The sequence below is a fragment of the Aptenodytes patagonicus genome, chromosome 2 (genome assembly GCF_965638725.1).
Source record: "Aptenodytes patagonicus chromosome 2, bAptPat1.pri.cur, whole genome shotgun sequence".
Lineage (NCBI taxonomy): Eukaryota > Metazoa > Chordata > Aves > Sphenisciformes > Spheniscidae > Aptenodytes > Aptenodytes patagonicus.
Window position 1 is genome coordinate 99,376,366 of NC_134950.1, and position 27,698 is coordinate 99,404,063.

The 27,698-nt window shown below is 39.0% G+C and overlaps 1 protein-coding gene across 2 annotated transcripts; it reads left to right on the forward strand.

Annotated features, from left to right (window-relative positions):
• On the forward strand, positions 1–27,150 carry TMEM170B (transmembrane protein 170B). Of its 2 annotated transcripts, XR_012994666.1 has the most exons (4): positions 349–514; positions 15,484–15,654; positions 20,434–21,030; positions 23,568–27,150. XR_012994666.1 is itself a non-coding variant. In XM_076330539.1 (3 exons), the coding sequence occupies exons 1-3, from the start codon at positions 418–420 to the stop codon at positions 20,562–20,564; spliced, it is 399 nt and encodes a 132-aa protein (XP_076186654.1). In that variant the 5' UTR covers positions 1–417; the 3' UTR covers positions 20,565–27,150. The 2 variants fall into 2 exon arrangements, 1 of the variants encoding a protein (XP_076186654.1); XM_076330539.1 differs by having other exon boundaries at positions 1–514; positions 20,434–27,150.
• The last annotated feature ends 548 nt before the right edge of the window (positions 27,151–27,698 follow it).

The window sequence follows — 27,698 nt, forward strand, 5'->3', positions numbered from 1 at the left end:
GATGCCAGCGACCGGGGTGACGATGCCGTTGGCGAGGCGGCGGCGGCGGCGACCCTTACTGATGGGGAAGGAGGCGGCGATGGGGTCCGCGCGGGCCTTGTCGTCGGCCCTCGCCACCGGCTCGCACCTTGGGGCCGCCCTGCCCTGCCCCTGAGCCGCGGGGAAGCGCCAGTGGCCGGCCCGATCGCCCGGCTCCCCCCGGCCACCATCTCCCCCTCCGTCCTCGATGTCTCCCCCGCGGCGCGGAGGCCCCTTCGCCGCCTCCTCGCCCTCTCGCTCCTCGCCGCCGCCGCAGCCCTCCCGCCCCGCGGTCCGGCGGCGAGAGGCGTCCGGCCTCCCAGTCGTCAGGCCGTCGCTGCCGCCCGTCACCCCCGGCTGAGGAGCGGCGGAGGAGAGGCCGCTGGACCACCCGCCACGATGAAGGTGGAAGCGGGAGACAACTCCATGATCAACCTGTCGGTGCAGCAAGTGCTGAGTCTGTGGGCACACGGCACCGTCCTCCGCAACCTCACCGGTAACTGGGCGGTGGCCGGGAAGGCGGCGGGGCGGCTGGGCGTGGGCATGCAGGGGGGAGGTTGGGCTGGCTCTGGCACACGCGTGGGGGCGGCGGGGCGAGCTGCGGGCCGAGGGGGCTGGAGTGCGGAGAGTTGGGGCTTGCGTGTGCGCTCCTGCGTGTAGGTGGGCAAGTAGTGCCGTCAGTGTGGGAGCCGGGGGAAGCCGCTCCGTGGCTGGAGAGCGAGCCCCGTGGCACACAATGGAGGGTGTGGGTGTAGGACCGGTGTGTAGGGCTGGGGGTGGTCTCCCTGCGTATTACACGTAGGGAGGGCTGGTGTTTGTGTTCCTGAGGCTGTATGCATGCGCGCGTGTGAGTACGTGTTTGTTCTGTAGCGTGCATATAACGCGCGTGTATGCTTGGAGGGTTTGGGTGTGGGGCTGGTATGTCCAGGGAAACGAGAGGGGTCTGTGTGTTACGTGTTGGGAGGACTGGTGTGTGCACCTCAGATCTGGTACGACTGCATGAGTAAAGGAGCTAATGATGTAAATGTGTTCACTCACTTCTATATGTATGTATATAATAAAAGGCTAATGGTATAGGGTATGTGTATATTCATGCGTACCTGTGTGCGAGTAAAGGGTTGTAGAAAGTGTGTGTGAATGTATAAATATGTATGGTGGCTGGAGTATGTTTGGGGGAGTGAGGTTTTATTTTTGTACATATATGCTTATTGGGATTTGACAGCTACAAAAACCAAACAAAAAAACAGAGAAATGAATGTGAGAAGCAGGGACTTTATTCTCCACCCACCCCCAGTATGCCCCTGGACAATGAGAGCTATGGGAGTTAATGGGGTGGCAGGTGTTTGCTGACAAATAGACATAATCGTAAGCATCAGGGATTCTTAAAGACTGAGCTGTTCTGAAAAAGTTCTGTGAACCAACGTAGACTCAGGTCTTCCTTCTCTGTTAGGAGAGGGGAGCTTTAGCTAGCTTTGGCAAGATCTGGCTTTTTTTCTGCTCAGTCTCATGCTGAAAAATGGGTGTGGACTGCTGTGAGACCCAAGGTACATAGTGGAGAGGTGTATCTTCTGATTTCCTATTCTGTCCAGGTGTAAAGAAAAGCATAAGCTTCCAGCTCGGAATAAGGAGGGATTTGGTGTCAATAGCAGAGATGTTACTGAGTAAATTCTTTCTGCTTTGTATAGGGATATATTAGGTGGTGACAAATTAGTGGAAAATCTTGAGTAAAGAGGATATGTTTCTAATATTTATGAAAATATTTGATAATTCAATTGATGATAATTCAATTGATGATTTAATAATTTATTATTATGAAAATATTTGTTTAATATTTATATATTAAAATATTTATGAAATAGTCTTATGCTATCTCTTCCCCCCTCTATATTAATGATTGATAGATTTTTTTTTTAAAGAATCTATTCAAGGTGGAAGAAATATGATTAAAATAAAGGTGTAGCTGAAGTTGAAGCTGTAGCAAACAGAAAGTGATCATCTTAGGCTTTATTATCTTATTCTTTTAACTTCCAGGATACTTTTAATGTCATAAAAAGGTTATACAGATTTTTTTTTTATTTGATCTATGAACTTTTAAGATGTGTTTCTGATGACTAAATTTTCCAGGTATTAGTGTGGCGACACACTAATTAGCTCACTTTCTGGGTAGTTGTTTTTGTGTACTTACTATAAAAATACAATTTGTACTCTTAAAGGAAAAAGTTAACAATGGATTTAACTTGTCTTTGTGCTAGACATCCTCTATAAAGTTTTTCTTATTAGAGCATTACGCAACATAGGCGTTTCTATGAAATTCAGTGCTGAGTGTTAAGTAAATAAAACAGTTTTTCTTGGTGCTTTTACAATATGACGAGGGGTTATTTTTATTTTTAACGTGGAATGTTTTTTCTTTTTAGCTTAAAGAATATGAAACATAATTATCTGTCATAGTATTGTTGGAGAATGTTAGTGTCAGTTGTAGTTGCACTACAGTTTCTGAATTGGTGCTTAAATGCAGGTTGTCCTTATAGCCGTAACCTGTTGTGCTGAACGTTCTTATGGACTGTCGACAGTTAATAACTTTCACTGGATTTAAAATCTTCTATATAAGATACACTGTTACTGATTATATCTTAGGAGATTGTTTTTAATATAATATTTGATATTAATGAACAGCTGTTATTAAACTTACATAAACCCTTCCTAAAATACTTACCAAATGTAGAAGTAAACTTTGTTCAAAAACAGAAGTTCTATTTTTTCTATGCTAAGAAAATAGGTGTGTGAATGAGTTACCTTGTTTTACTACTTAATTCATTCCCTTTTGCATCTCTGTCAAGTATAAGGAGAAATTTCTTCAGAGTACTGGGAAAAGAAATTCATAAATACACAGTATTCCATGAATATTCTTTAAGACTGCTTTGTGTTTATTTTTGGATTAAAGTTGTGGTCTGGACTTGGCTTTTAAGTTGCACAAGTAAAAACTTATCTTCTTTAGATAAACAACATTGATTATGTTTGCACAAAGTTGTAAAGTTTTATCAGCAAACTCGTATCCTTCTTAAATATATTAATTTTCCAAAACTTTCAACAGGGACCTGATACGAACTCCAGCCTAAACCAGGAAGTGCTTCAAACCTTAATGGTTTAATTTTGGGTTTTTTTCCCTCTTAATGAGAAGCTGAACCATTATTTTTATACCATATATCTGATTCAGGTTCAATATTAAAAAACAAAAAAAATCACATCTTTCATATATGGCCCAAAATATTCAGGAGACCACAGACAATTTCATTCCTGCCACACACATCACACCCTGTGATACCCAGACCTGCAAGCACTGTTCTTTGTAGCTGAACCTTGGCCCACCGGCATGATGTACTTTCCTTCATATCCTCCTGCCTTCAGTTGGGAGGAAGAGGAGTGTTACTGTAAATGGTGGAGGTAAGGGTGTAGTAACCATGGGAGAGGAGGCTTTTACCTCACCCTGTTTTACCTCCTCCAGCAAATCCCAAGAACAGCCCCTTTATATGGACTGGTTGCGTTTTAGAGTTAGTGGTAGATCAGGGTTTACTAGCACAAGTCAGATAATAGCTGAAAAAAAAATCCCAGTTTGAGTGCCCATTAAAATAAATATTTGTTTAAAGGCTACCTCCACAATAAAGAACTTAGCAATATTTCTACTCTTTCTGTAACCAATGTAAATGTTTTGTTATGTCTAGTTATTGCATGTTCCAAAGATTTAAGCTTCTGGTCCAAGTTACTGCGTGTTCCAAAGGTGCAAGCTTCTGGTCTGAATGGGTTTTATATTAGTCACTGAGGAGGCAGGGGGACAATGTAGTCTTCTCTGTGCCATGGCATGCAGAGGAGTTTACAAAAAAGAAGCCACAAACTTGTGTTGTACTGTATGACTTCTAAAGTTGGAATCATTGTCCTTCTCCTCCGCACACCCCAGTGTCCTAAGTGATGAGCTCAAATCTCCACAACAGTTTTTATATACTTTGAAATAAAAGTTTATAATTTTAAAGTGCTGGAAAGTAGTAACTCCTGAATTTGTTGAAAGTGAACATTTATAAGAGATTGTGTGTCACATAGAAGATGCTCCTTGTCTGTTACATTTTTTCCTAAGCTTCATCCTGTAATCATAAATTGCTGATTGTCTGGATTATGTCTCTGGCCCCTATGCTGTAACTTGAGAAGACTAGTCTATAACTTATGATTTAAATGGTCTTCAGCAAGTGCTTCTCTTCCACTTAATGAAGCAAAAACGTTAGCATCTCCAAACAACAATTTGACTATATAGTCCTGGTAACTTTGAGAATACCAGTTAATGCAATAATTACGGAAAGGAGCCAGTGATGAAGAAAATACTGTAACATGTAAAGAGCTGAGTTACATTTGCAGGTATAATATACTGGCATTTCTTAATCTGAGTGCTTTGAGTTTATAAGTCTACAGGAATATAATGTTATACAGTTTCTTACTTCAAATTTCAATACGTGCTACCTTGTTGATTTAAATTTGTATCTTTGTATTCACAGCACAGATACTTAATGCTTGACTTAACTCTGTAGCTAATAGTGGTAGGCTGGGTACATAGATTAGAATCTCAAGAGGGATACTTTCATTTGGAGTAATCAGTCTGGATTTATGAAGTGTTATAGGCAATCATTATTCATCTGGCAAAACAAGCTAAGGACTAGTGGAAAAGAAAACTGCTGAAGATGAAGGACTAAGGAGGTACTCCATGTTTACTGAAGCTGAGTGGCAGTAGGACAGCATGTTCATATATATAGATAATATTTGAAAATGTTAGCATTTATATACTTTGTGTGTTGACTTTGCATTTTTTTATTTGCCCAAGATAAAGCTGTTGATGGAGTGCAACTTCAAGTTTTGATAAGTTGGAAGTGATACTAATGTTATTCTAAACTGTAGCATGCTTTAAAACCTCTTTTTCTAATCTCAAGTCTAATCTTTAAGGTTGTATATGCCTACACCAATATGATATGTATAATGTGTATATACAGTACATAAGAATAGTGTATTTATGATATGTACCTATGGTATGTGTAAATACCTAAATTAACAAAGTAGTACTCTAAAACTGGAGTGGTAGGGTATGAATTACAAGTTATTTGAGCCTTGCAGGTTTTCTGGTAGAAAAAAAAAAATCCCCACACAAGTAAGACCAGTAGAAAGGAACTTAAACTGAAGACAAGATTTAAGATAGTGATTAAGTCTAAGAACTTTAAATAAACCTGAAAAATGGATCTTAGTTGTCCTTATTAGAAAAGCTGTGGCTTCCATGCAATAGATTGGATGTCAGTGTGCTTGTAAACTAGTAAGTACTGGATCTTTCCTAGTTCCCTGTCAGTGCACTCCTCTGGTGACTGTGCAGTTTTGATACAAAGAAGCTGTGTTTTGGGTACTTAAAGTAATTTGGATACACTGAAAGTAAACCCTGAAACTTTTAGGGTCAAGCAAAGGAAGCTGGGAGGCTTTTCTAAAGTCTTATTTTATTCATGGCTCTCTGGGGTAGCCCTATGCGGACATGACTAAATAAACTGAGGCTAGGTTAGTATTTGGAACTCTCTGTCAGATAAAGCTAAATCATCATTACCATACCAGCGAAGTACTCCATATGTGCAGCTCATCGTCAAAAGAGCAAGCTAATTAGTATAGCTACACAAAGGCTGAGTTTTTTTTGACAGCATGCTTTTTTATTGAGGTAGCAATGATGATCATGTAGGTAAGTTTATACCTCAAAGTGTGAATCAGTATATAGGACATAAATAGTTTTTGTGCCAGCATGTTCTTAAGACACTTCAGTCTCACTTCTTCCTCCTTGTAGGTATTGCAAATCTTTCAACTACTCAGTTATTTTTGGACAGGCAAAGTCTTGACAGTTTGTGTCCAGAGGTCCGCATTATCTTTCTCTATTTTCTGGTGGCATCTCTCAGTGTTATCCTCAACCCATTCTTTGCTTCCTTCATTGTTACTCTAGCACACTCTTTTCTGAGGGTCATCTCTCATCACGATTCTGGAGTTAGATGATACTGAATTTTAGTGAACCTCGAATTCTTCCACTCAGAAATGCCTGTGCATTAATTTCTTTGCCCTCAACCTGTCAGGATAAGAATGACTAAGTTGTCCTCTAGGTTTATGGAGCTTGAGGAGGCCTCTTCCAATTTGCTTAAAAGGTTGGCTGTCCTCCTTACCCTGTCCATCCATGTTAAACAGCTTACTCAGTTGTCTTTATCACTGGCCTAATCAATGAGCAGAAGTAAATAAGTGAGTGTGTTGAACTACCAGGCATAAAAAGGATAAATAAAGGAGGATAAGAAAGGATGACTCTTCCTGCCTTTCCTATGGAAGGTGCTCGGAAGAGGTTTGTCCTGTTTCAGCTTCTAGGACTGAGATAGTATTTTAATGAAGTGAGGTGGTGATTTAACAAAGTGGATGATGCCTACTCAGGAATCTAAAGAAATTTCTGTATTCAGAAGAATTGCTAATAAATATGCAGTCTCTGACTAAATGTGTAGCCTGTAGCTGAAGAACAGGAAGCACTTATGTAAAATAGTCACTTGATATGATTCTCTGAATTACAGATCTTTCAGGTTTTTTTAACAGCTACTTTAACATGACAAAGATGGCTGTGATGAAAGGTTCATAAATTATGATTATAAATGGCTGCAATTTCGTATGTTGTAAGTTTTATGGGAAGTATGTTGCTGTGTTTCATTGAGTCCCTCACTAGAAAAGCCAACTTTGCAAGAGAAAGATATGATCTGAGTTAATGATTAAAAAGCTTTGTGTGATCAAATTCTGAATCTCTTTAATATCAGATTTTAAAATGCTACTGTCGTATGACAACTAGGTAAGCTATCATCCCAGAATATGAGTAGTGTGATTATTCATTTTTCTTTATTTTGTATCAGGATGCAACGATATAAATTATTGCCTATTCCTTGCTAGTGACAACCATTCAAAAAAACCAGAGAAAACAAATAACAACTCTCTAGGAAACTAGAGATATCTTGGTACTGAGGGGAGATGCTGGAATAGTTCCAACCACAAGAGGAAGTGGCAGAAGGGTACTTTGTTTCCTGTTCAGAGAGACTTTCTCTTCCTTCCCTTTTAAAATCTAGTTCTTGTTGCAGCAGGTGAGAATCTTTAGCAAGAATGTGTGTGAGGGGAGGGGGAGGACAAAACAAGAATTCTCTAGTCTCTCTGCTCACAATGTCTAGTAACTTGGTAAATAAAAGCTTTTCAGCTGCTTTCATGTAAGAAATTTAGATGTGTAAGTTGGTGGAGAGTGGATAATCTAGAGCATATGTACTTGATGGAGTTACTTTTTATTTGAGTAACTCCAAACAGAAGATGATCTCTAAGTAATTTGCCTGCATACAGGATAGAGACAGTTAACCAGTCTTCAACTGTTTGCTGTGTCCCTCACCCTGCTGCCTGCCTTCTGCAAATCAGGGTGTCACAGGCCTGTGTCACCAACCCTTCTGTCTCCTTCCCAAATAAAGAAATTTTTGGTCCTTCCTCTCTCTTATCTTCAGCTGGACATGGTGTTCCCTTCTTCCACCTCCCTCCTCTCCAACTGTTCTGAAGTGAACACCTACAAGATTTGGCATCTACAGTCAGTTTGGCAAAATTATAAGCTATTATGAATAACTTATAATAAGAAGGTACTGGATTATTGCAGGTATGTGTAACACTACCTGTATTTCTTGTGTCACTGACTTTACAATGCTATTGACTTGGAAACCTAAGCCTCTGTGAAGTGATGGTTTATAACTAGTTTCTTTAAATGCTACAGCTGCGTTTGTGTGTAACAAGGAATATTTCTGGATGTTCTCTAATTTCCTTTTGAATGTGTTCAATATGCACGTTGCTTTTAAAGAGCAGGAAAGAAAGCGTGTACCAAAGAATGCAAGTTTATATTCCTTTATCCAACAGGACATTTGGGGCTGGTTCTATTCTCATGCCTCCTGCCCTAAATATAAAGTGAGGAATGATGCTGATTTTCCTTGAGCCTTATTTGGAATCTAAAGAAGACCTAAGATAGTAGCTCATATGCAGCTATTTTGTTTTGTAAGGATTTATAAATATTTTTGGTTTCTCAGTTGCAAGGAAGCAGTTAGCCTTCCCATAATCTTTCCTTTTCTTCTAAAAATATGGTCATCCTAATAAGTCGTCTTAAGACTGGAAATCAATTGCCTTTTCTATGTGGTGAGGGTCAACAATGACCACAAACACTGATTTCCTTAAAGGTGATGCAGTGCCTAGCAAACCCCGTGGAAATTACAGGGAATGATGGTGCCTAACAGAGTCAGATTCCAAGAGACTTTCTGGGTCCAGTTTCAAGCTTTTCAGCTGCAATGGCATTTTAGGAGAGAATGACTGAAAGTGCAGCTTTCAGTGTCCTGGGACTGTCCCTCAGATACATTTGCAGAGAGACAATATCAAGAGCTTTGCTTCTCTTCCCCATAGCATATCTACATATTAGCCGTTCACTTCAGAATAACTGGCTGCTGAATAGGCTGCCATAATCGCAGGTCCCCTCTCACCTGAAATAACTGAGTCTTCTGTTCTTGGGCTTCATGTTAAACCGGGACAAGTTTGTCTCATTCTGATGAAGTTTTATGAAATCAGTTGATACCTGCCTGAATTCAGTATCCACAACAGCACACCTTCCAGAAGTTTGTTTTTGGACTGTGGAAGAACTGATGGGATAATACTAATCAATACACCATTGGCGTAGTTATGGAGTGTTTGGCAATCTTAGAAGTCTGCAGTTGTCATCTAATCTTACGTAAGAACCAAGTGTTTTCTTCAACTGCAGATTTGAAATAGGTATTCTCAGAGTCTGTCACTGGGGTATCAGGTTATCTTTACTCTAGTAATATTGCAAGAGGCCCTTACTTTTTCTTGGTAGTTGATGTTTCATCTCTTGCATCCATCTTAGTCAAGAGAAGTGAAAGTTTGGGCCGAGAACATTGTCAGCACTCTGTCCTGATGATCCAGGCCTCTCTTTTACTGAGCTGCCCTTGCAGAACCGCTTCACTGCTCTGTGGGCCAAAGAGAAAAGTCCTGTCACACCAGGAGGAGCGCTGGAGCTGAGTAATGCAGCCTGATCTGCCCCCCCTGGTATAACAACCAGTGCCACTAAGAAAAGGTGACAGGTGATAGTAGTAGGCGACTCAGTCTGAGAGGTACGGAGGCACCCATTTGCTGACCAGACGCAGTCTCTAGAGGGGTGTGCTGCTTACCAGAGGCTTGCATCAGGGATATCACTGAGAGGCTACCAAGCCTTGTAAAGTCCACTGACTATTATCTGCTGCTGCTGTTTCACGTGGGTACCAGGGACACAGCCAGGAGCAGCCTGAGGACTATCAAGAAGAACTACAGAGCCCTGGGAGCAGCAGTAAGGGACTCGGGAGCGCAGGTAGTTTTTTTTTTTCATCAATCCTCCCAGTCAAAGGGAAGGGGTTTGAAAGGGCCAGTCGAATCTGGCGAGTCAACAAATGGTTACGGGACTGGTGCCACAGCCAGGGGTTTGGCTACTTAGACCATGGGACTCGCTTTGAGAAACCTGGTCTACTGGGGGCTGACAGGGTCCATCTGTCAGAGAAGGGGAAGAGCATCTTCAGTCATAGGCTTGCCAAGCTGGTGAAGAGGGCTTTAAACTAGAGATGCTGAGGGAGGGGAACCTCAATCCATCCCACTCCTACCAGTTTGATGCCAGGGCCAGCAATAGATGCCCAGAGCCTGGAGAAGGAACACAGGTCATCAGGAGAGCACCTAAAGGGCAGCACAAAGGAACTCCAGCCAGTAAGACAGCCTCATCGGGGGCCCAACTTAAATGCCTCTATGCAAGCGCGTGTAGCATGGGGAATAAACAAGAGGAGTTAGAGATGTGTGCACGCCTGCAGGACTACGACCTTATTGGCAACACAGAGTCAGGGTGGGATGGCTCCTATGATTGGAGTGTTGAGATGGAGGGATACAGGCTCTTTAGGAAGGACAGGCAGGGGAGATGAGGAGGGGGTGTTGCCCTCTATGTCAATGACCAGCTGGAGTGCATGGAGCTCTGTCTGGGGATGGATGAGGAGCTGACAGAGAGCTTATGGGTCAGAATTAAAGGGAAGGCAGGGACAGGTGACATTATGGTGGGGGTCTGCTACAGGCCACCTGACCAGGAAGACTGAGTGGATGAGGCCCTCTATAGACAGATAGGAGCAGCCTCATGCTCACAAGCCCTGGTCCTCATGGGGGACTTCAGCCACCCTGACATCTGTTGGAGGGACAACATGGCAGGGCATAAGCAATCCGCGAGGTTCCTGGAATGCGTCGATGATAACTTCCTTCTCCAAGTGGTAGAGGAGCCAACGAGGAGAGGTGCTATGCTGGACCTTGTTCTCACCAACAAGGAGGGGCTGGTGGGGAATGTGAAGCTCAAGGGCAGCCTGGGCTGCAGTGACCACGAAATGGTGGAGTTCAAGATCCTTGGGGCACGCAGCAAGCTTACTACCCTGGACTTCAGGAGAGCAGACTTTGGCCTCTTCAGGGATCTGCTTGGCAGAGTGCCATGGGACAAAGCCCTGGAGGGAAGAGGGGCCCAAGAAAGCTGGGTAATATTCAAGGATCACCTCCTTCAAGCTCAGGAGCGATGCATCCCAACAAAGAGGAAGTCAGGCAAAAACACCAGGAGGCCTGCATGGATGAACAAGGAGCTCCTGGACAAACTCAAACACAAAAGGAAAGCCTACAGAGTGTGGAAGCAAGGACAGGTAGCCTGGGAGGAATACAGATAAATTGTCCGAGCAGCCAGGGATCAGGTTAGGAAAGCTAAAGCCCTGACAGAATTGAATCTGGCCAGGGACATCAAGGGCAACAAGAAAAGATTCTATAGGTACATCGGGAATAAAAGGAAGACAAGGGAAAATGTGGGCCCTCTCCGGAAGGAAATGGGAGACCTGGTTACCTGGGACATGGAGAAGGCGGAGGTACTCCATGACTTTTTTTGCTTTGGTCTTCACTGGCAAGTACTTGAGCCTCACTGCTCGAGCCGCAGAAGGCAAAGGTGGGGACTGGGAGAATGAAGAGCCGCCCGCTGTGGGAGAACATGAGGTTCAAGACCATCTAAGGCACCTGAAGGTGCACAAGTCCATGGGACCCAATGAGATCCATCCGCGGGTCCTGAAGGAACTGGCGGATGAAGTTGCTAAGCCACTATCCATCGTACTTGAGAAGTCACAGCAGTCCGGTGAAGTTCCCAGTGACTGGAAAAGGGGAAACATAACCCCCATTTTTAAAAAGGGAAAAAAAGGAAGACCGGGGGAACTACAGGCCAGTCAGTCTCACCTCTGTGCCTGGGAAGATCATGGAACAGATCCTCCTGGAAGCTATGCTAAGGCACGTGGAGGACAGGGAGGTGATTCGAGACAGCCAGCATGGCTTCACCAAGGGCAGGTCCTGCCTGACTAACCTAGTGGCCTTCAATGATGGAGTGACTACATCCGTGGACATGGGAAGGGCTACAGATGTCGTCTATCTGGCCTTCTGTAAGGCCTTTGACACGGTCCCCCTCAACATTCTTCTCTCTAAACTGGAGAGGTATGGATTTGATGGGTGGACTGTCTGGTGGGTGAGGAATTGGTTAGATAGTCGCATCCAGAGAGTAGTGGTCAATGGCTCAGTGTCCAGATGGAGATCGGTGACGCGTGGCGTCCCACAGGGGTCCGTACTGGGACAAGTACTGTTTAATATCTTCATCAATGACATGGACAGTGGGATTGAGTGCACCTTCAGCAAGTTTGCAGATGACACCAAGCTGAGTGGTGTGGTCGACATGCCAGAGGGACAGGATGCCATCCAGAGGGAGCTGGACAAGCTTGAGAAGTGGGCCTGTGTGAACCTCATGAGGTTTAACAAGGCCAAGTGCAAGGTCCTGCACCTGGGTCAGGGCAACCCCTGGTATCAATACAGGCTGGGGGATGAAGGGATTGAGAGCAGCCCTGCCAAGAAGGACCTGGGGGTATTGGTGGATGAGAAGCTGGACATGAGCCAGCAATGTGCGCTGGCAGCCCAGAAGGCCAATCGTATCCTGGGCTGCATCAAAAGAAGCGTGGCCAGCAGGTGGAGGGAGGTGATTCTGCTCCGCTCTGGTGAGACCCCACCTGGAGTACTGCGTCCAGCTCTGGAGCCCTCAGCACGAGAAAGACACGGACCTGTTGGAGCGGGTCCAGAGGAGGGCCACGAAAATGATCAGGGGGATGGAACACCTCTCCTATGAAGAAAGGCTGAGAGAGTTGGGGTTGTTCAGCCTAGAGAAGAGAAGGCTTTGGGGAGACCTTCTTGCAGCCTATCAGTACTTAAAGGGGGCTTATAAAAAAGATGTTGGCAAACGTTTTAGCAGGGCCTGTTGTGACAGGACAAGGGGGAATGGCTTTAAACTAAAGGGGGTAGATTTAGACTAGATAGAAGGAAGAAATTTTTTACGCTGAGGGTGGTGAAGCACTGGCACAGGTTGCCCAGAGAGGTGGTGGATGTCCCATCCCTGGAAACGTTCAAGGCCAGGTTGGATGGGGCTCTGAGCAACCTGATCTAGTTGAAGATGTCCCTGCCCACGGCAGGGGGGTTGGACTAGATGACCTTTAGAGGTCCCTTCCAACCCAAACCATTCTATGATTTTGCATATCAGTATAATCTGAGTGGTATGAAAATTCTGTTACAGACTTAATTGCAGGAAAGGGTGCTGTGTCCAGAAAATAAGTAGCATCTCCACTACAGTATTTACTGGGAAACAAGGCAAAACATCCTCTTCTGTGTAAGAACAAGTTACCTTTTGAAATGGTGCATTCAGCATCACGTTCACCTGCCAGCAGTTTAGTTTTGTGCTTTTCTGAATAATGTGGGAGACGGGCTCAACCGCGTTACTGCAGAGAACTAAAATGGAAGATCCAAGGTGTGCACATAATGTCTTCTAGGATTGAAGGTCTTAGGAGACCAACATCTGCAAGCAAGGACATGCTTGCTCTTGCCTGCTAGATATGTTCTTAATTCCCAATTAGAGTTCTCTTCTCTAACTTCTGTTCTTCATGGTTATTCAGATGGTAAAGCAGAACATAGACCTTGTGTTTTTTCACTGCCAGTGTTGCCAAAGCAGTTTAGACTTGAGGACCTGTTCAGTCTATTGCTGTACTATAGTCTGCTCAGTCCATACCTCTAAAACTTATTATAGTCTGCTCAGTCCATACCTCTAAAACTTATTAAGTATCTGCTAACAGTCTACTTGGTGCTCAAGGAAATGATCCCTGTGGGACAGGAGCTTAGTTGTTGTCATTGTGATACAATAGTATTTCGAGCAGTTGGGAATCTGGTTTTGTGACATCTTTCAATGAAAGGATCTTCCCTGGTAGCTTTTCTGACATATGCTAGAAGAATGAAAGTGTTCCTTCCTGACAGAGTTTTCCTGCCCGAAGTTGTATGTGACTCATTTGCAGGAAAGTAAACTTTTTTTCCCCATCTCCTAGGGCTTATTTTCCTATGGTCAAACTGTAGGTCTAGCAGGGCTGCTGGGTTCTATATTGATAGATCTTTTGGTGAATCTCCTTCCTTATTTGCTTCCACTAGAAAAAAAACAATGGGAACACCCAAGCTGTGCTAGTAACAGACAAGGCCTGTTGGGACTGCAGGAGAGGTTCCCCTCCCAAACTATGCATGACCACGGCAGATTAGATCAGCAATCAGTCAGTCTTTCTTAATGTTAGTGAGGGGGTTTGTCAGGTATTTGTAGAGTGACTACTTGGCACTCTCACCACTGTTCTGTCACAGTAGCTTCTGAGAATGAAGAGACACTTAGTGGAAGAGTACTGTGGTCATTATCCTTCTGCAAAGATTGAGACCCAACTTGGGGCCAGCGGTGAAGGGATGGAGGATCTGAGGAGGGCTGCTTGGAGCCATCCTCAATATATGTGTGCATATATCTAAGCACTCAAAGAAAAGTTACCTCTTTAACTACAGCTGAAGTATTAGTTGAATGTAGATTTACCACCCACCTTCCTTGTTGCTCTCTTAAGAGAGCTTTTTGGTTACCGTGATTTAGAGGAGTTGTAAGTCCTATAACATAGCTTTGCCTTTATGCCTGTGTGAAAGGGGACAGCTTGAGTCTACTCTCAAAGTGTACTGCTAAATGAGAAAGCTTAAACTCTGTATTTGTGCTATGGATATACATACAATATTGATATTGGACTCAAAGGGCTGTGGCTATTGTGTAGCAACCATTTGTTCTCAGCATCCTTTCACAGTATGTTTTGTTTGAGCTGCTAAGTATTTAAAGTTAGCTAATTGGGTCATATTTCTGCTCAAATGACTGATGTGTGTCAAGCTGCAATAATACAGGCTCACTTCATAAACAATAAGTATCCTGCTGTTGTAAGGAAGCTGTATTTTTTTGAGGGGGAACTGTAGCAAAAAGTCTGAATTAATGACAGTTTCATGGGATTATGTCAATCAGGAAAATGTGCCCCAATTTGCTGAATTCTGTGATGATATATACCTACTGTAGTTGACTTAAAATACATTTTTTTTTTTCCCTTTTGTTGCATTTCCCCACCCTTTTGAGTTATAGTAAATGTTTTTAGAAAATTATCAGCTAGTGAGAAAGGTTCTTTAATTCTTATGTAGCTTCATTGATAGTTCCTGCTCTTTTCTTTTAAGGTAATGATCATGTCTGCCATTCTTCAGAGAAATGTTTGTACTCCACACATTCTCATGATCTCTTGTCCTTGCTTAGTAATTTAAATAATAGTGTCTACCTGTCTCTATGAAGTTTTGTGCTAAGCAATTAGAAGTAAACAGTTAGATATGTTAAAATTTCTTGTTAAAATTGTGGTGGTTTTATTTGTGTCTTTGAAGCTAATTCGATGAAACACTATTACAGCTCCTGGGTAGATAAACTGAAGTCTTTAATCTCAATTTTCCCATTTGATGTTACCTGTAGCTGTCTCTTCTTGTGTAAAACAAACAAACAAAAAAACCCCAAACCATACAAACCAAAACAATTCTTGACTTTTTCCTGCTTCAGTGTTTGTTTCAGAGAATATTTCATTCTGCAGGAGTAGTTACAATACCTAGTAAGACATTGCAATTAACATTGTTTAAATAAACCATTAAAAGAATGATGGACTTCTTGTAATCATACATCTGAATTAAGAATTGTGCCAGAATCCTTTTTATAATTTTTTGACCATAATAGAGTTATGCCTTTATGATAGACTGCTAGAAGGGGGAAAGTGTCTTGAGCATATGCTGATGTTGTCATAGTTTCCTTTTAAGATGGAAATCAGTATTGCTTTTCTCTTACTGTTGATTGTATGCAATGTTTTAAAGTTTCGTACTTATAAAGTTCTTGTCTCAGAAAAATTAACCCTTTATTTGACTGCTTTCTTTCAGAGATGTGGTACTGGGTTTTCCTCTGGGCTCTCTTCTCCTCTCTCTTTGTCCATGGTGCTGTGGGAGTATTAATGTTTGTGATGCTGCAGAGGCATAGGCAGGGGAGGCTGATCTCTGTCATTGTGGTCAGCATTGGATTTCTGGGTTCTGTAACTGGAGCAATGATAACCAGTAAGTCTGTCTTTCTGTTTTTGTTTTTTCTTTCTTATTTTACATCTAACTTCTAAAAAAAAAAAAAAAAAAACCCGACATCTTTTTCTTAGTGATTTGTTAATTGTTTATTAAGGATTTTGCCTTAGTTATATAGCTATCCTAATGATAATGACAGCTGAGTTGCTCTTCTATTGTGTAAAGATAAAACTACTATAAATTGTCAGAGGAGTGCAGAAATGATCCTACTCTCATTTTGGAAACGTTGGGCACCAAGCTATTCAAAAGGTGTATGCTCAGCAGGTAATACTTGAGCAGTCCTGTCCTACCTTACTTGTTGCAGATTTTTTTTTTTGTCAAAAGTTTCTGATCAAGATCACCTCTTAGTACTCTTTAAGCCGTGAACTTCTTCTGGAAATGAGGTCCTGATTCCATTGGTTGCAGGGCTGACTTCCTGCTCATTTCCTTGGACCTGCTGGAGGTTTTTAATTGTACCTGGATAGGATGTTGCTCTTTTAAAAGAAAGATGATTGCAATGTAGGTATGACTTACAGCTAAGAAAATTTGTTTGGAGACGTTACATTTGGCTCATGGATTTGAAAGAACTTTCCGGTCTTGGCTGGCCAAAATGTTACTTTCTAGTTTATTATTATTTTTATATTATATAAAAAATTATATATTTATTATATACTTTTTATTTCTTGACATTGACATTGTATCCACAGATAAGATGCTAACCATTTTTCTGTTAAAGCAGCATGCTGGAAGGTTCACAGAGCTATAGTTAAAGCCTATACTCATTAAAACATTGCAGAAAGCAGGAGTATTTTATGTAGTAAAGTGCGGAAGTGTTATACCTGGCCAAATATGGCACACAAGTGTTGTTGCCAAGAATGTTTTGAGAAAATGCTGCTTAGCTGTTTTCATCTAGTTATTGGTATCAGATACTGTTTTTCCATCTTTCCAAAGAAATTCTGTTGTCTGTATCAATACTGAAACATATGCCATAAGATCAGTAGGACACTTTATTCAGTCTTTGGCTTCATCATATCCAGCTACTTTTATCTAACTTATAAATAGACTAGAGTACTTTTCCCAAGCAAATAGGAGCATGGTGAGTTTTCTGTTTGGGTGGGGAAAAAGAAACAGTGAATATTTTCACAGGAAAGAAGCTTGTGCTTCGTTATCCGAAACAATGCTGGTAAGGAGTTCTCAACATTAAAATCAATGGACTGAATGGGGCCTATGTTAACTTGAGCAGTAGTTTCTGCCCGAAGATCTTCAGTGTTGTTAAGGTGGTCTAACTTGAAAGGCCTTTGAGGGTAAGGAACCATCATATAGTCTTAAACTGTAGGCAAGCCTTACTGCCTTTCATTCCCATTTTTCTGTGGACTGCCCAGATTATCAGAATAGTGGTATCGCTTCAGCTGTGAACACATTAATGGATGATTTGTGACAGATTATTTCTTATTGCTACTGAAAGTCCCTCTTGCCTGTTGGTTTTCAAGATTTAAAAAAAAAAAAAATGCAAATTTCATGAAAAGTTTTGTTAAGACTTTCCTCAAAAGGTTGTTTTAATTACTATATATTTCTTAGCATAGAATTTCCATCACTTAACACAGTATAGTACAGTATAATTCTACTAGTTTGGTTTTTTTGGTTTTTGTTTGTTTTTTGCTAAGGTAAGGTGGAACCAGCTGAGTGCCTTACATTACATGTTATGCTGATTTTTGTCCTATGATTGAAATGGCAGTGGCCCTGTTACAAGGTCAATCGTGCATGAACATTTCTGAAGAACAGAAGATAGGAAATGTGATGCTGGAATATCCACACAGAGACTTTTACAGTATTCTGTGGTGAGGAAGGTTCAGTGTTTCTTGAATGAAAGTACTTTGTGTCTCTTATCTATGCATAAAAAGAGGAGCAACACAGTTATATTTTTGGCATACAGTTTTGCAGGTCAAAACACTTAACAAGTAAGCAATACTGTTTATGTGTAAATTCACCTGAGAATTTCTCCAAGCTTAGACTGTAGACTTGCTATGCTGTTCCCAAAAGTATTGCAGAGAGCATTGCAATTTGGTTAGCCAAATACTTTCTTTCTAGTATTTTTGTTTCTGGACAGCACTGGGTTGTTTCATACTGAAAGAAATTCTGCAGGGAGCTTCTGAAGACAAATTATGGTGATAAAATATTAAAGAGAGGATTTTTTTAATAGCTATTGTGCTGCAAACTGGGATGCACGTTGAAGTATTTAGTTGTTTGAATATGCCTGGTCCAGTGCTTAAGAAACTGAAATAACAAACTGACCAGCTTCCATTTTGTATTTCCAGTCCTCTGCATTGTTTGTGTAGGTGAATGAATGCAGTATAGATTATTAAATAATGCAGGTTTAATTTTGCTCAGATAGATCTTATAAACTTTCTGGCCTTCTGGGATGTTTTTACCAGCATATAGAAAAGCAGGAAACCCCTTAGTTTCTAGGCTTTGAAAAATCACAGAACTTAATGGTTATAAAAAAAGGTATAAAAAAATTTACTAAATAGCAGTGGATACTGTAAAAAAAAAAAAAAAAAAAAAAAAAAAAAAGCTAGAAAAACCCTCCAAAACAACCCAAAACCAAGAACAGATAAATGCCAGGAGGTTTGAGGCAAGTATTTTAGCTGTATTTCATCCAGAAGGGTCTGTTCTTCCTCCTCTCCCCAAACACACCCCTTTTTGCTGACATATTCTCATTTCCCTCATTGGCAGCCTATTGTAGTATACTTTGGCTCTATACCAATTGTGCTGGGTTATGCATTATAGGTTGTATTGCACACTGTTATTTGACAAGTATAAATACATAATTATCAAACTACCAAATTTTTATGGTTTTATTATTAATATTTTCCAGAATATCTCAGTGTTTTCTCAAGAAGCCAAAAACTTCTGTTATTGGGATACCAGAATTTGATGCTATTAGTTAATCAGTTTGACTGATTTGAATTCACTCTGAGAGTTCAGTCACCAAAATAATTTTAATGTCAGTACTGGGCTCAGTCTAAAGGATCTCTTTCAGTTTGACAGCAGATAGTCAAGGAACAAATGGGAAAGCTTATGCAATGTAGCTGAGTGAAATACCAGAAGGCTAGCCTTCTGGTGAGATATTTCTGACAAAATATACTTTACAGAATATTTTTCAAAAAACAACACCAACAAAAACACCCCCAAAACTTATTCACCTAACAGTCTGATTAATAGTGTTTATAATACTGTCATGGCCACAATTATTAGTGAATTCTACTCCTCCAAAAATTTCTGTAGAAATGAGGTGTTATTTTTTTAAGATATCAGATTATATCCAGACACAGATTGTACTTTCAGAAGATTTGCTGGGACTTAATGTATTTCCGTGTCACTAACGGGTTTTTGATCACTTCAGCAGACTATTCCTGTTAGTGACTGTGCAAAAACAAGAAAATCCCAATTTTTTTTAACTCTTGCCTATTAATTAAAAAAAAGGTGATGGCTTTTTAGTTTTCTTTGGATCTTGAAAAAGCCTCTGTGATCTTTGAAAGCATTTAGTTATGATTAGACAGCATCTGAGACCATACATACTGAAGGTCTATAATTAAGTTCTGGCTTTTGGTCTTCAGGAAAAATCTATTCATTTTGAAATAAAGGACAACATACTTAATGTTTGTTCTTTAGGCAAAGAAAGCAAGCACTTTATAGAAAATGCTTGTTCAGAAAGTATTAAATAAAAGCTTTGTTCTAGGTGAACTTTTGAGTGTTAGATTGAGTAAATTTTTTACCTATGGATACAGCTGTATACAAGCCTGTATTTCTTCTTTGAATGAACATTTTAGTATCCTTAAAAGGCTCAGAAGTTGTTTGGGCAGAAAATGTTATTCATCATTAGCATGTTATTTTTTTGACTGATCTTTTTCTCAGGTATTTACTCCAAGACATCACAGCTATCCATTTGCTCTGTGACTTTTGTTCTTCAAATGCATGTGATAAATTCAGCATGTGAAAGGCAGTAAAGGGATTTAGTAGCACCTGGCTTTGTTTACAGTGTAGTACTTTGTTTCTGGTCTATCTTGGCCATTTTATGTTATACTTTAAATGGAAATTTGCACACAACTGTACAAGAAAAATGGTCTCAATTTTTAATGTGTTATAGCTCAAAATCTAATCATATTGGATAGAAATTTCCTCTCATACACATTCATGGATAACAATGAAATACTTTGATCTTTTTCATGTTTTGCTTGATTTGCTAAACAATTGTTAACAATTTAGTAGTTTAAGTCAAAACTAAACTGACACAATATGACCAGGTTATTCAACTGAAATATTAAATGCAGCTGGTAGATGTAAGTGTTTACAGTTATTTTGTAGACACTAGCAGTTTTACTGTTGTTGTCTTCTCCCTGCCTATACAAGCACTATTAAACCACACTTCGGACTCGGTCAATTTTAAAGGATTTTTTTGCTACCTTTTCAAATTAGCAGAAGGCAAAGATGTAAAAAAGATCTGAAGATGTCTACAGGGAAATGGTACGATTCAATTCTCTTAAATCAAACTGATGTTGGAAAAGTTAATCTGGTTCAGTTGGGAAAATCATTCCTGAAGGACTTTCGTAACAACTAGAAAAATGCAAGCAAGACTAGTAATTCTATAATGCCGTGAAGTAATACAGTGTTTGGTAATGTTCTATAAATAGCTGATGCATAGACACAGTAAAAGGTTTGTCTCATATTTCAGCCCTGGCTTTATTTCTGTGATTTGATCATTGTTTTTCTTGTGATTCTTAGGTGCTGCAGTAGCTGGAATTTACAGAGTAGCAGGAAAGAATATGGCTCCCTTAGAAGCTCTTGTCTTTGGTGTTGGACAGACAGTACTGACATTAATTATCTCATTTTCAAGAATTCTTGCAACGCTTTGAGACTATGTAAAAGGGGGAAAAAAAATCAACTAGTTTAACGAAATCTTTAATCTGAAGAGAAGCTTCCTGAAAGCAGATTCACCAGCTTACGAACTTGAATTCTAGCACAAGAGAAAGGAAGCATGTGGAACCTGCACTACAAATCTAGAGGTTCAGTCAAATGAACAGACTGTCCTCTAGTGTCTGAACTGTTGTACTTCTGCACTGCGCCTTATGTGCCTCGATCATAGGCAAGGTGCAATCCATGTGTGCAAAGTTGAGATAAAGCACCTTGAACAGCTGCCAGTCAGGTTAATGCTTGGTGATGGGATCATTGTTCTTAACAGCGTTGTAATAAAATAAAGGGACGCTCCTGAAAATTGCTGTATGTGTCAGACTTGGAGTTTAATTCTTAACTGTTGGTGGGTAAGCTTTGAAATTGCAATTGTAGAAGAATGCTGCGAACGTACATTCTACTTGAATTCAGGTAAAATAGCAAGATAACTGACTTTTGTATTAGCAGAATCTCTTTGAATGCTGAATATTCTTATTCAGCATTAAAAACAACTGTTAGGTCCATTTTGAAGTATAGATGAATATTGATGGGGTTTAAGAACCACAGCTTTAGCAACCCTGATGTGATTAGCACTATGTGTAGAATGGCTCATGGCAGTTTTCTGAAGCTCAGCACATCATTTCTTTGTGGTCTTAGCTTGTCAGAAATCAGTAGTTTAAGGAGACTGTATGAGGGTTACTAAGTACAATCTGTTGTGTATGCACAAACAAATCTTAAATTGATGCTTTCCTTGAAATTATTTTGTCTTAAACATACAGATGGTTACCAGCCCTTCTGAGAACCTCAGAAAGGCTACTTGTTGCAAATAAGCTCCCTATATTTATTTAAGCACTGATAGGACTCTTAACCCTACATGTATTCTTTAAAGAACACACAAATACAACAGACTTTAAGAGAATACACCTATGAGGAAAGTGGAAAGGGGAAAAAAAAAAAATGTATACTGGTTTTCAACCGAACAAAAATGTTGAGTTTAATAAAATAGTTACCGTACTCCAAATGTTTGGAAGTGGGGCAGCGCTAATGTATTTACTACCTTGTTTCTGAACACTTTGTATCTTTGGGAAGATTAAGATATGTGAAGCTTTCAAATACTTAGCTTTCAGTAGAGTTTGTGCTTTTCTAGTTTAAAAGGGACAGTAGTGTTGTGCATGTGACATGTTGTAAATGTGAATGTTTTGGAGTGAATAGAAGTTTTAAGTCTAATTATTTATGAAGTGCAAAATTTAAAGGGCCCAAAGTTCTGTGCGAGGAATAAGGAATCTTTTACATCTTTTGTCAACTGAATGCTTTTCAGCAGTCAGTTTTTAATGCTGACAGGAAGAGTAAATTGCTCAAAAGTTTTGCTGTTAAGATGTCAAAAAGACTTTCAGGACTGTTGAAACCAGTGGTACCTACTGCACAGATAAAAGAATATGGTTAAAAGTAACTTACAATCCAGCTGTATTGCTTTAGTGCTTCAAAATATTATAATGAATTAACCTGTCTGCCTTTATTTTACTCCACAAGCTGGTTTTTTAAGTGCTAAGGATGCTAACTTTTTTTTTCTTAAAAAGTATTTAAGTCTTGTTTGGAAAATGTACAGAGTTACGGGCTTTGCAGGGAACAAGGTAAAATATAGGTTTATAAACCTTTTCAGTGTTATATTTTGGCTCTGAATTGCTTTAAAATGAGGCTGAATACATATATTCTCATTATTTTGAATGTCTTAAAACATTTATTTTTCATGGTTTGGGTTTTTTGTCTTGTTTTTTTGCTTTCTGCTGATACTTTTTGGCATAACAATCATTGCACTTTAGACAATGAAATTTTTACATCTGTAAAAGGCAATTCAAACTTCTCCCCATTGTCTTAAATTATGAGAAAACTGGTTTCAGGTATTTAAGTCAAACTGAATAATAAAATAATTGAAAATATTTCTCCTAATGTGCCTTGTTACATATATTATTAAGGGAGAGGATTTAAAAGAGAAATTACCATATCTTCATTCTTGTTCTATTTTTGCTATTTCTAATTAATTTGGTTATTTGATATAATGTCTTACTCAACAGACATTAAAACATTTCTGTTTGACAACCTGGGAAATGCCTGTCTGGATCAAAACCAACTGTTTTATGAAGCACTGTATTCAGTAATTTAGATTCTCATGACTTTACCTCACACTTAAACTTCTTCCCAGTTTTCAAATTTCCTTGAGCATCTCGATTCTCATGTATTGTACGAGGCTATTATGCTACCACTGATCAATGGCTTACTGTCTTTCACTAAGTTAAACTATAACAGACTACTGCTAACTTACGAAATGCATGTACGAAACTTTTATTGATGAACGCCATTCTTCGTTTTAATTGCAGTGCCAATGAAACTGTTGCCATTGTAACTTTCCTCCTTTAACAAGGAGGCATCTTTGCAGATGTCGAGTTACCTTCCTCCAAATGATTTTTATTGTGTAGATCATTGTAATCACTTTTAAAACATTGTTAGGTGCTTAGTTGTCTCTGCTTTATATGGCATTACTGCCTGGCAACAATGAATAGGCAGGTAATATAATGCCTAAGTGGCTTAACAGAGACAAAGCTATGTATTTGATTAGAAAATCATTTTTAACTATTTCTTGTGAGGGATATATGAGGACAAATAGTTTGTCTATGAAGTATTCTTTGATCATAGCATGAACTTCATAATAACTCCAGCAGTGAAAGGAAGTGTGAGTAAGTGGCCTTATGTCTGTGAAACTTTGAAGTTTCATCCCGCATCCTTAGGAACAGCATTGTTAAACATAAGGTGCTCTAGTCAAAGTGCAGTGTATGAATATATATGGGGGGGGTACATATGTATGAGTGGTTTTGGGTGTGTTCTATACCTTACAGACTAACAAACAATTGAAATAACTTGTCCAAGAAAAAGAAAATTACTTCATACACTTTTTTTTTTCCTCTTGCTATTAGGCTACAAAGATACCTTGTGTGTGAATGGCACTGATGGTACTCTGGTTCCCTTTGGACAATAGCGTGTTGTGCAGATGTCCACACATCTTTTAGTGCTGTCTTCAAATAGCTCTGCCTGTCTCTGCATTGTATCACTAGGCACATTCTGTGCATTGTTAACGATTTAATTTCTAGTAAAGAACAAATAATACACCAACACAATCTTTGGAGGAGGAGGGAATACTGAATATACTATTTAATGTGAAGAAGCTTCTGCTGCTTTATTAGAAGCTGCTGCTGTTAAAGATTTAAACATTCCACACACTTCCAATTTATCAGTATGATCAAAAAATTTTGTTTTGACTCAAAAACCCCAGCTATATTGCAGGAAAAAAATTCAAAATAATTATTGTTTTTAATTTTGTGGGTTATTCTGAGTTTATGAAACTAATCTGTACCATGACTAGAGATATAATTTGAAGTTTGCTGTTGACAGTTTTTTAAAGAAACCAATAATTTAACCAGTTTTGAATGTTCAATGTGGACCAAAGAATAGTCCTGATCTTGTGTAATGTGGCTTTCTATTTTTGGAGTACACTGTTTTTATTACTCTAAAGGAAATAGTATTCCTTCTTCAACATATTGCACATTGATACTTATTTTGGTTACAATTTCTATTTGAATTCTTTTGGGGGGGCATATATAATGCCATTTGAGCAGAAGCTGTAATGAAGTCTAAGCTCTAATAACTGTAAGAACTGATTTAATTGTTATTTTCTGTTTTAATTTATATATTCTAATCATGCCTTTCCTGCATTAAATCTGAGTATTGTATCATGAGCGTATTAAGCTGCATGGTTTTGTACGTAGCCATTCAACATCACGCATGTAATTCCACATAAGTGATTAACTTTCTTCTTCAGACACAGTAGTATTCCTAGGTGTAACAAAGTGCGGATGAATCAGGGCCAAAAAAAAAAGTATATGACTCTAATGAGGCTTAGAAAAACAATTGTGAACAGGAGAATTTTTTCCATTACATTCTTGTTTCTGGAAATACACTTTTTCATCATGTGTATTTCAGTCAAGGGGGAAAATGGGGAGATTCATTGCTAGGATGACAACTGCAACCTAATCTAATTCCAAGCAATTTGAGATCAAATGAAATTCTGAATTTTGTCATAAATTATAATGGAGTGCTACATATATATAAATGCTAGAACATAACTTTATTTGAGTGTTACCAGAATTTAACATATAGCTGCATCAGCATATTGACAGAATACCTTTTGAATTATTTCTTTTTTTTAACCTCTGGATTGGGAGCAGCTCAAGGTGAAGAGACTGTTTAAATCCTCAGCTGTTGCTTCAGAAGGAGTAGGTGTTCTTTGTGTTCAGGTGAATTTAACACACTGAAAACTTGTGTTGGGTTAAAAGTCAAACTTTTTTGGTCACACCTTGGTCATACCACCACAGCCTTTAAGGTCAGTGGGAAAAGTATTCTGTATCTCTGTTACAGCAATTTAGTTTGTCTACTTAACTGCACATCCTTTGGTGAAAATGAAGTTTTCATAGAAGGTAGAATTTAACCTGAGTACATACCATTTGATACCTTGTGAGTTAGAAAGATTGTGTCCTGACAGCATGCTGTTTCCCACACTTGTGCCTAGAGTTATACTTGAAATCAGTTTCTGCATTAAGTTTAAATGTAATCACAAAGACATCTCAAAATCCACAAAGATATGTTACTGCTTAGGGTATTCTCCTAGTATAGCAGGTGTAAAAACAATTATACATTTAAAGTAATGATCTAAAGAAGTATTTTCTTTCAGGAGCACACATTTTTTCCACTTCTAATTTCTCATCTTGTAGTTACTGAATGCTTTAAGAAGTTACTGCATGGATACTAGTAAGATTTGTCAGTTGTTAAAGGGAATGGATAGTATGTCCTTTTGTGCTTTTGTGAATTGGAAAAAAAAAAAAAAACAAACCTGTAAGGCGAAGTAAATACTGAAGAGGTATTTTCAATAAAATAAATAATACTTGATTGATATAAATGGCATTCCTTTTGATTTGGGATCTAACTTTTTAAGCTTAATTCAGGTATTTAATATCGCCATTGTAAAATCTGTTTCCAGATTATCCATCAATATAAGGTATACTGATGAGGCCATCGGAGCTAAAAATCTAAACCTTTTAAAATTACTTGGCTGGAGGTTTTTACTTGTTTGAAATGTGCTTAACTTTTATACAGATAACGAAGTTTTGAAGGTCCTTAATATTTTGGGATTTTAGAGGGTAATCGGGTACTTATGTAACTAAACTTTTGACTGTGGCAATATATAGAATAGCACATAATTCTTCAGAAATGCTTACAGAAACCACTAAAGATAGATACCTATTTTACAGTTAGAAAAAGGCTACAGTATTTGACATCTATATTGATAACTATAACAGTTGTACTATAAGCTTTACAAATACAATCAGTATTAAACCATTTGGATTTGGCTGAGCAAATAAGGAGAGGAAAAAGGGAATTTGAAAATCTTTTAAAAAGAAAAAGGCAAAAAGTATCCATTAGTCCACTGACAAAATTGTGTCCCTCCAGTACTGTTTTTCATCAAGCGTGACTTAAACAGATCATACACAATGCAGCATAATAATCTCTCCATAAATTGTCTTGTGGATAGAATGCATTCTGCAAGTTTGTATTATAAATAAATATTCATATTTTCACTTGATGAAGTTACCTAAGCTAAAGAATCATGACCTAGGCATTGTTATGAAGCTCAAAGGTAACAAGAAGAGCGATGGAGAAGAGTGCTTTAACATATCATTGATTTATGCTTTGTACAGGACTCTATTGCACTGTGAAAAAGGTATTCATTTTGAGTTTTGGATGTACTGCATGTTGATGTAACAGTTTAGCTCCAATTAAAAAAAAAAGTACTTTAATGGGTGACATTTAAGCTGTAAATACTGTATACTATTATCTTTCATTTTTAAGCAACTTTTTTATTTCCCTATTTGTGTACAGTTCTCTATGTACATGTAAAAAAAAAAACAACAACAATTTGAGAAACTTTTGTAGTTAACTTTTACATTTTAATTGCAGTAATGATCTAAATACGTCCATTCAGCTGTTTGTTTAGTTCTAAGTTTTCATTGTATGCTTTCAGGTTCTTTGAAAAGCAGCAATAACTGTTGGACAATTACTTAAAGTGAAACTTTTTTCTGCACAATTTCCACTTCCATGCTTTAGAATGGGGGTACAGTGGAACACTTGTCCAATTGTAAGATTTCAAGAGCCTTTAAGTAGTTTTTATCTCTTTTTTGTGACAGGAAATGTTTCGTAGTAGCTTATATACAGAATTTACAAGTCAAATACAATTTCTCATGCTCATTTATTTGATTAAAAGTTTCTGTTAATATTTCCATAAACTTTCCATAGCTTATTGCATGTGCTTATAAATAAGTAATCATAAAGCTATGCGTCGACCTCTGTATGAAATACCCTGATAAGGAAAGTTTTACATTTTTGTGAACCTGATTGAAATGTACAAATGTACACATAAAATAAAGTTAAATTAATACTTAAATGATGCACTTTCTTCTGGACTGTAGTGGTGTGTTCCTGCAAGCATCTTACTTCTGCTTTATAGATAGATAAAAACCTCAGTGGGACCTATGTTGGCACAAGACTAAAGTGTCTTGTGGGCGAGACTTATTTCTCCATTTTTTTCACACATTATTTTAATACCTATGGTCTCTGTTTCTGGTAGTTAAATTCTAGCATGCGGGGGAAAAAAATGCCTGAGCAAATGAAACATATGTAAATGGCTAGTTACAACAGAAACTGAGGCACCTGCTTTTGTGGTTATAGTAAGGAATTGTTTATGCAACTGGATATGCATAGTTTAGAAAACAAATTGGTTGTAGAAATGAAAACCAGATTGATTTAGTTCATCAGATTAAGCTAGCTCACAATGGAATACTGTTTGGGGAAAAATACGCTGAGTCAACATGATGTAAAAGTCTTAGCTAGTTTATTTTATTTTTTTCTTGACCTGCTGAGGTGTATAGATGCTATTTATTCCTGCTTTTGTCATGTGTGCTTTGTCTGTAAGGAAGTGTAATTCACCATGAGTACAT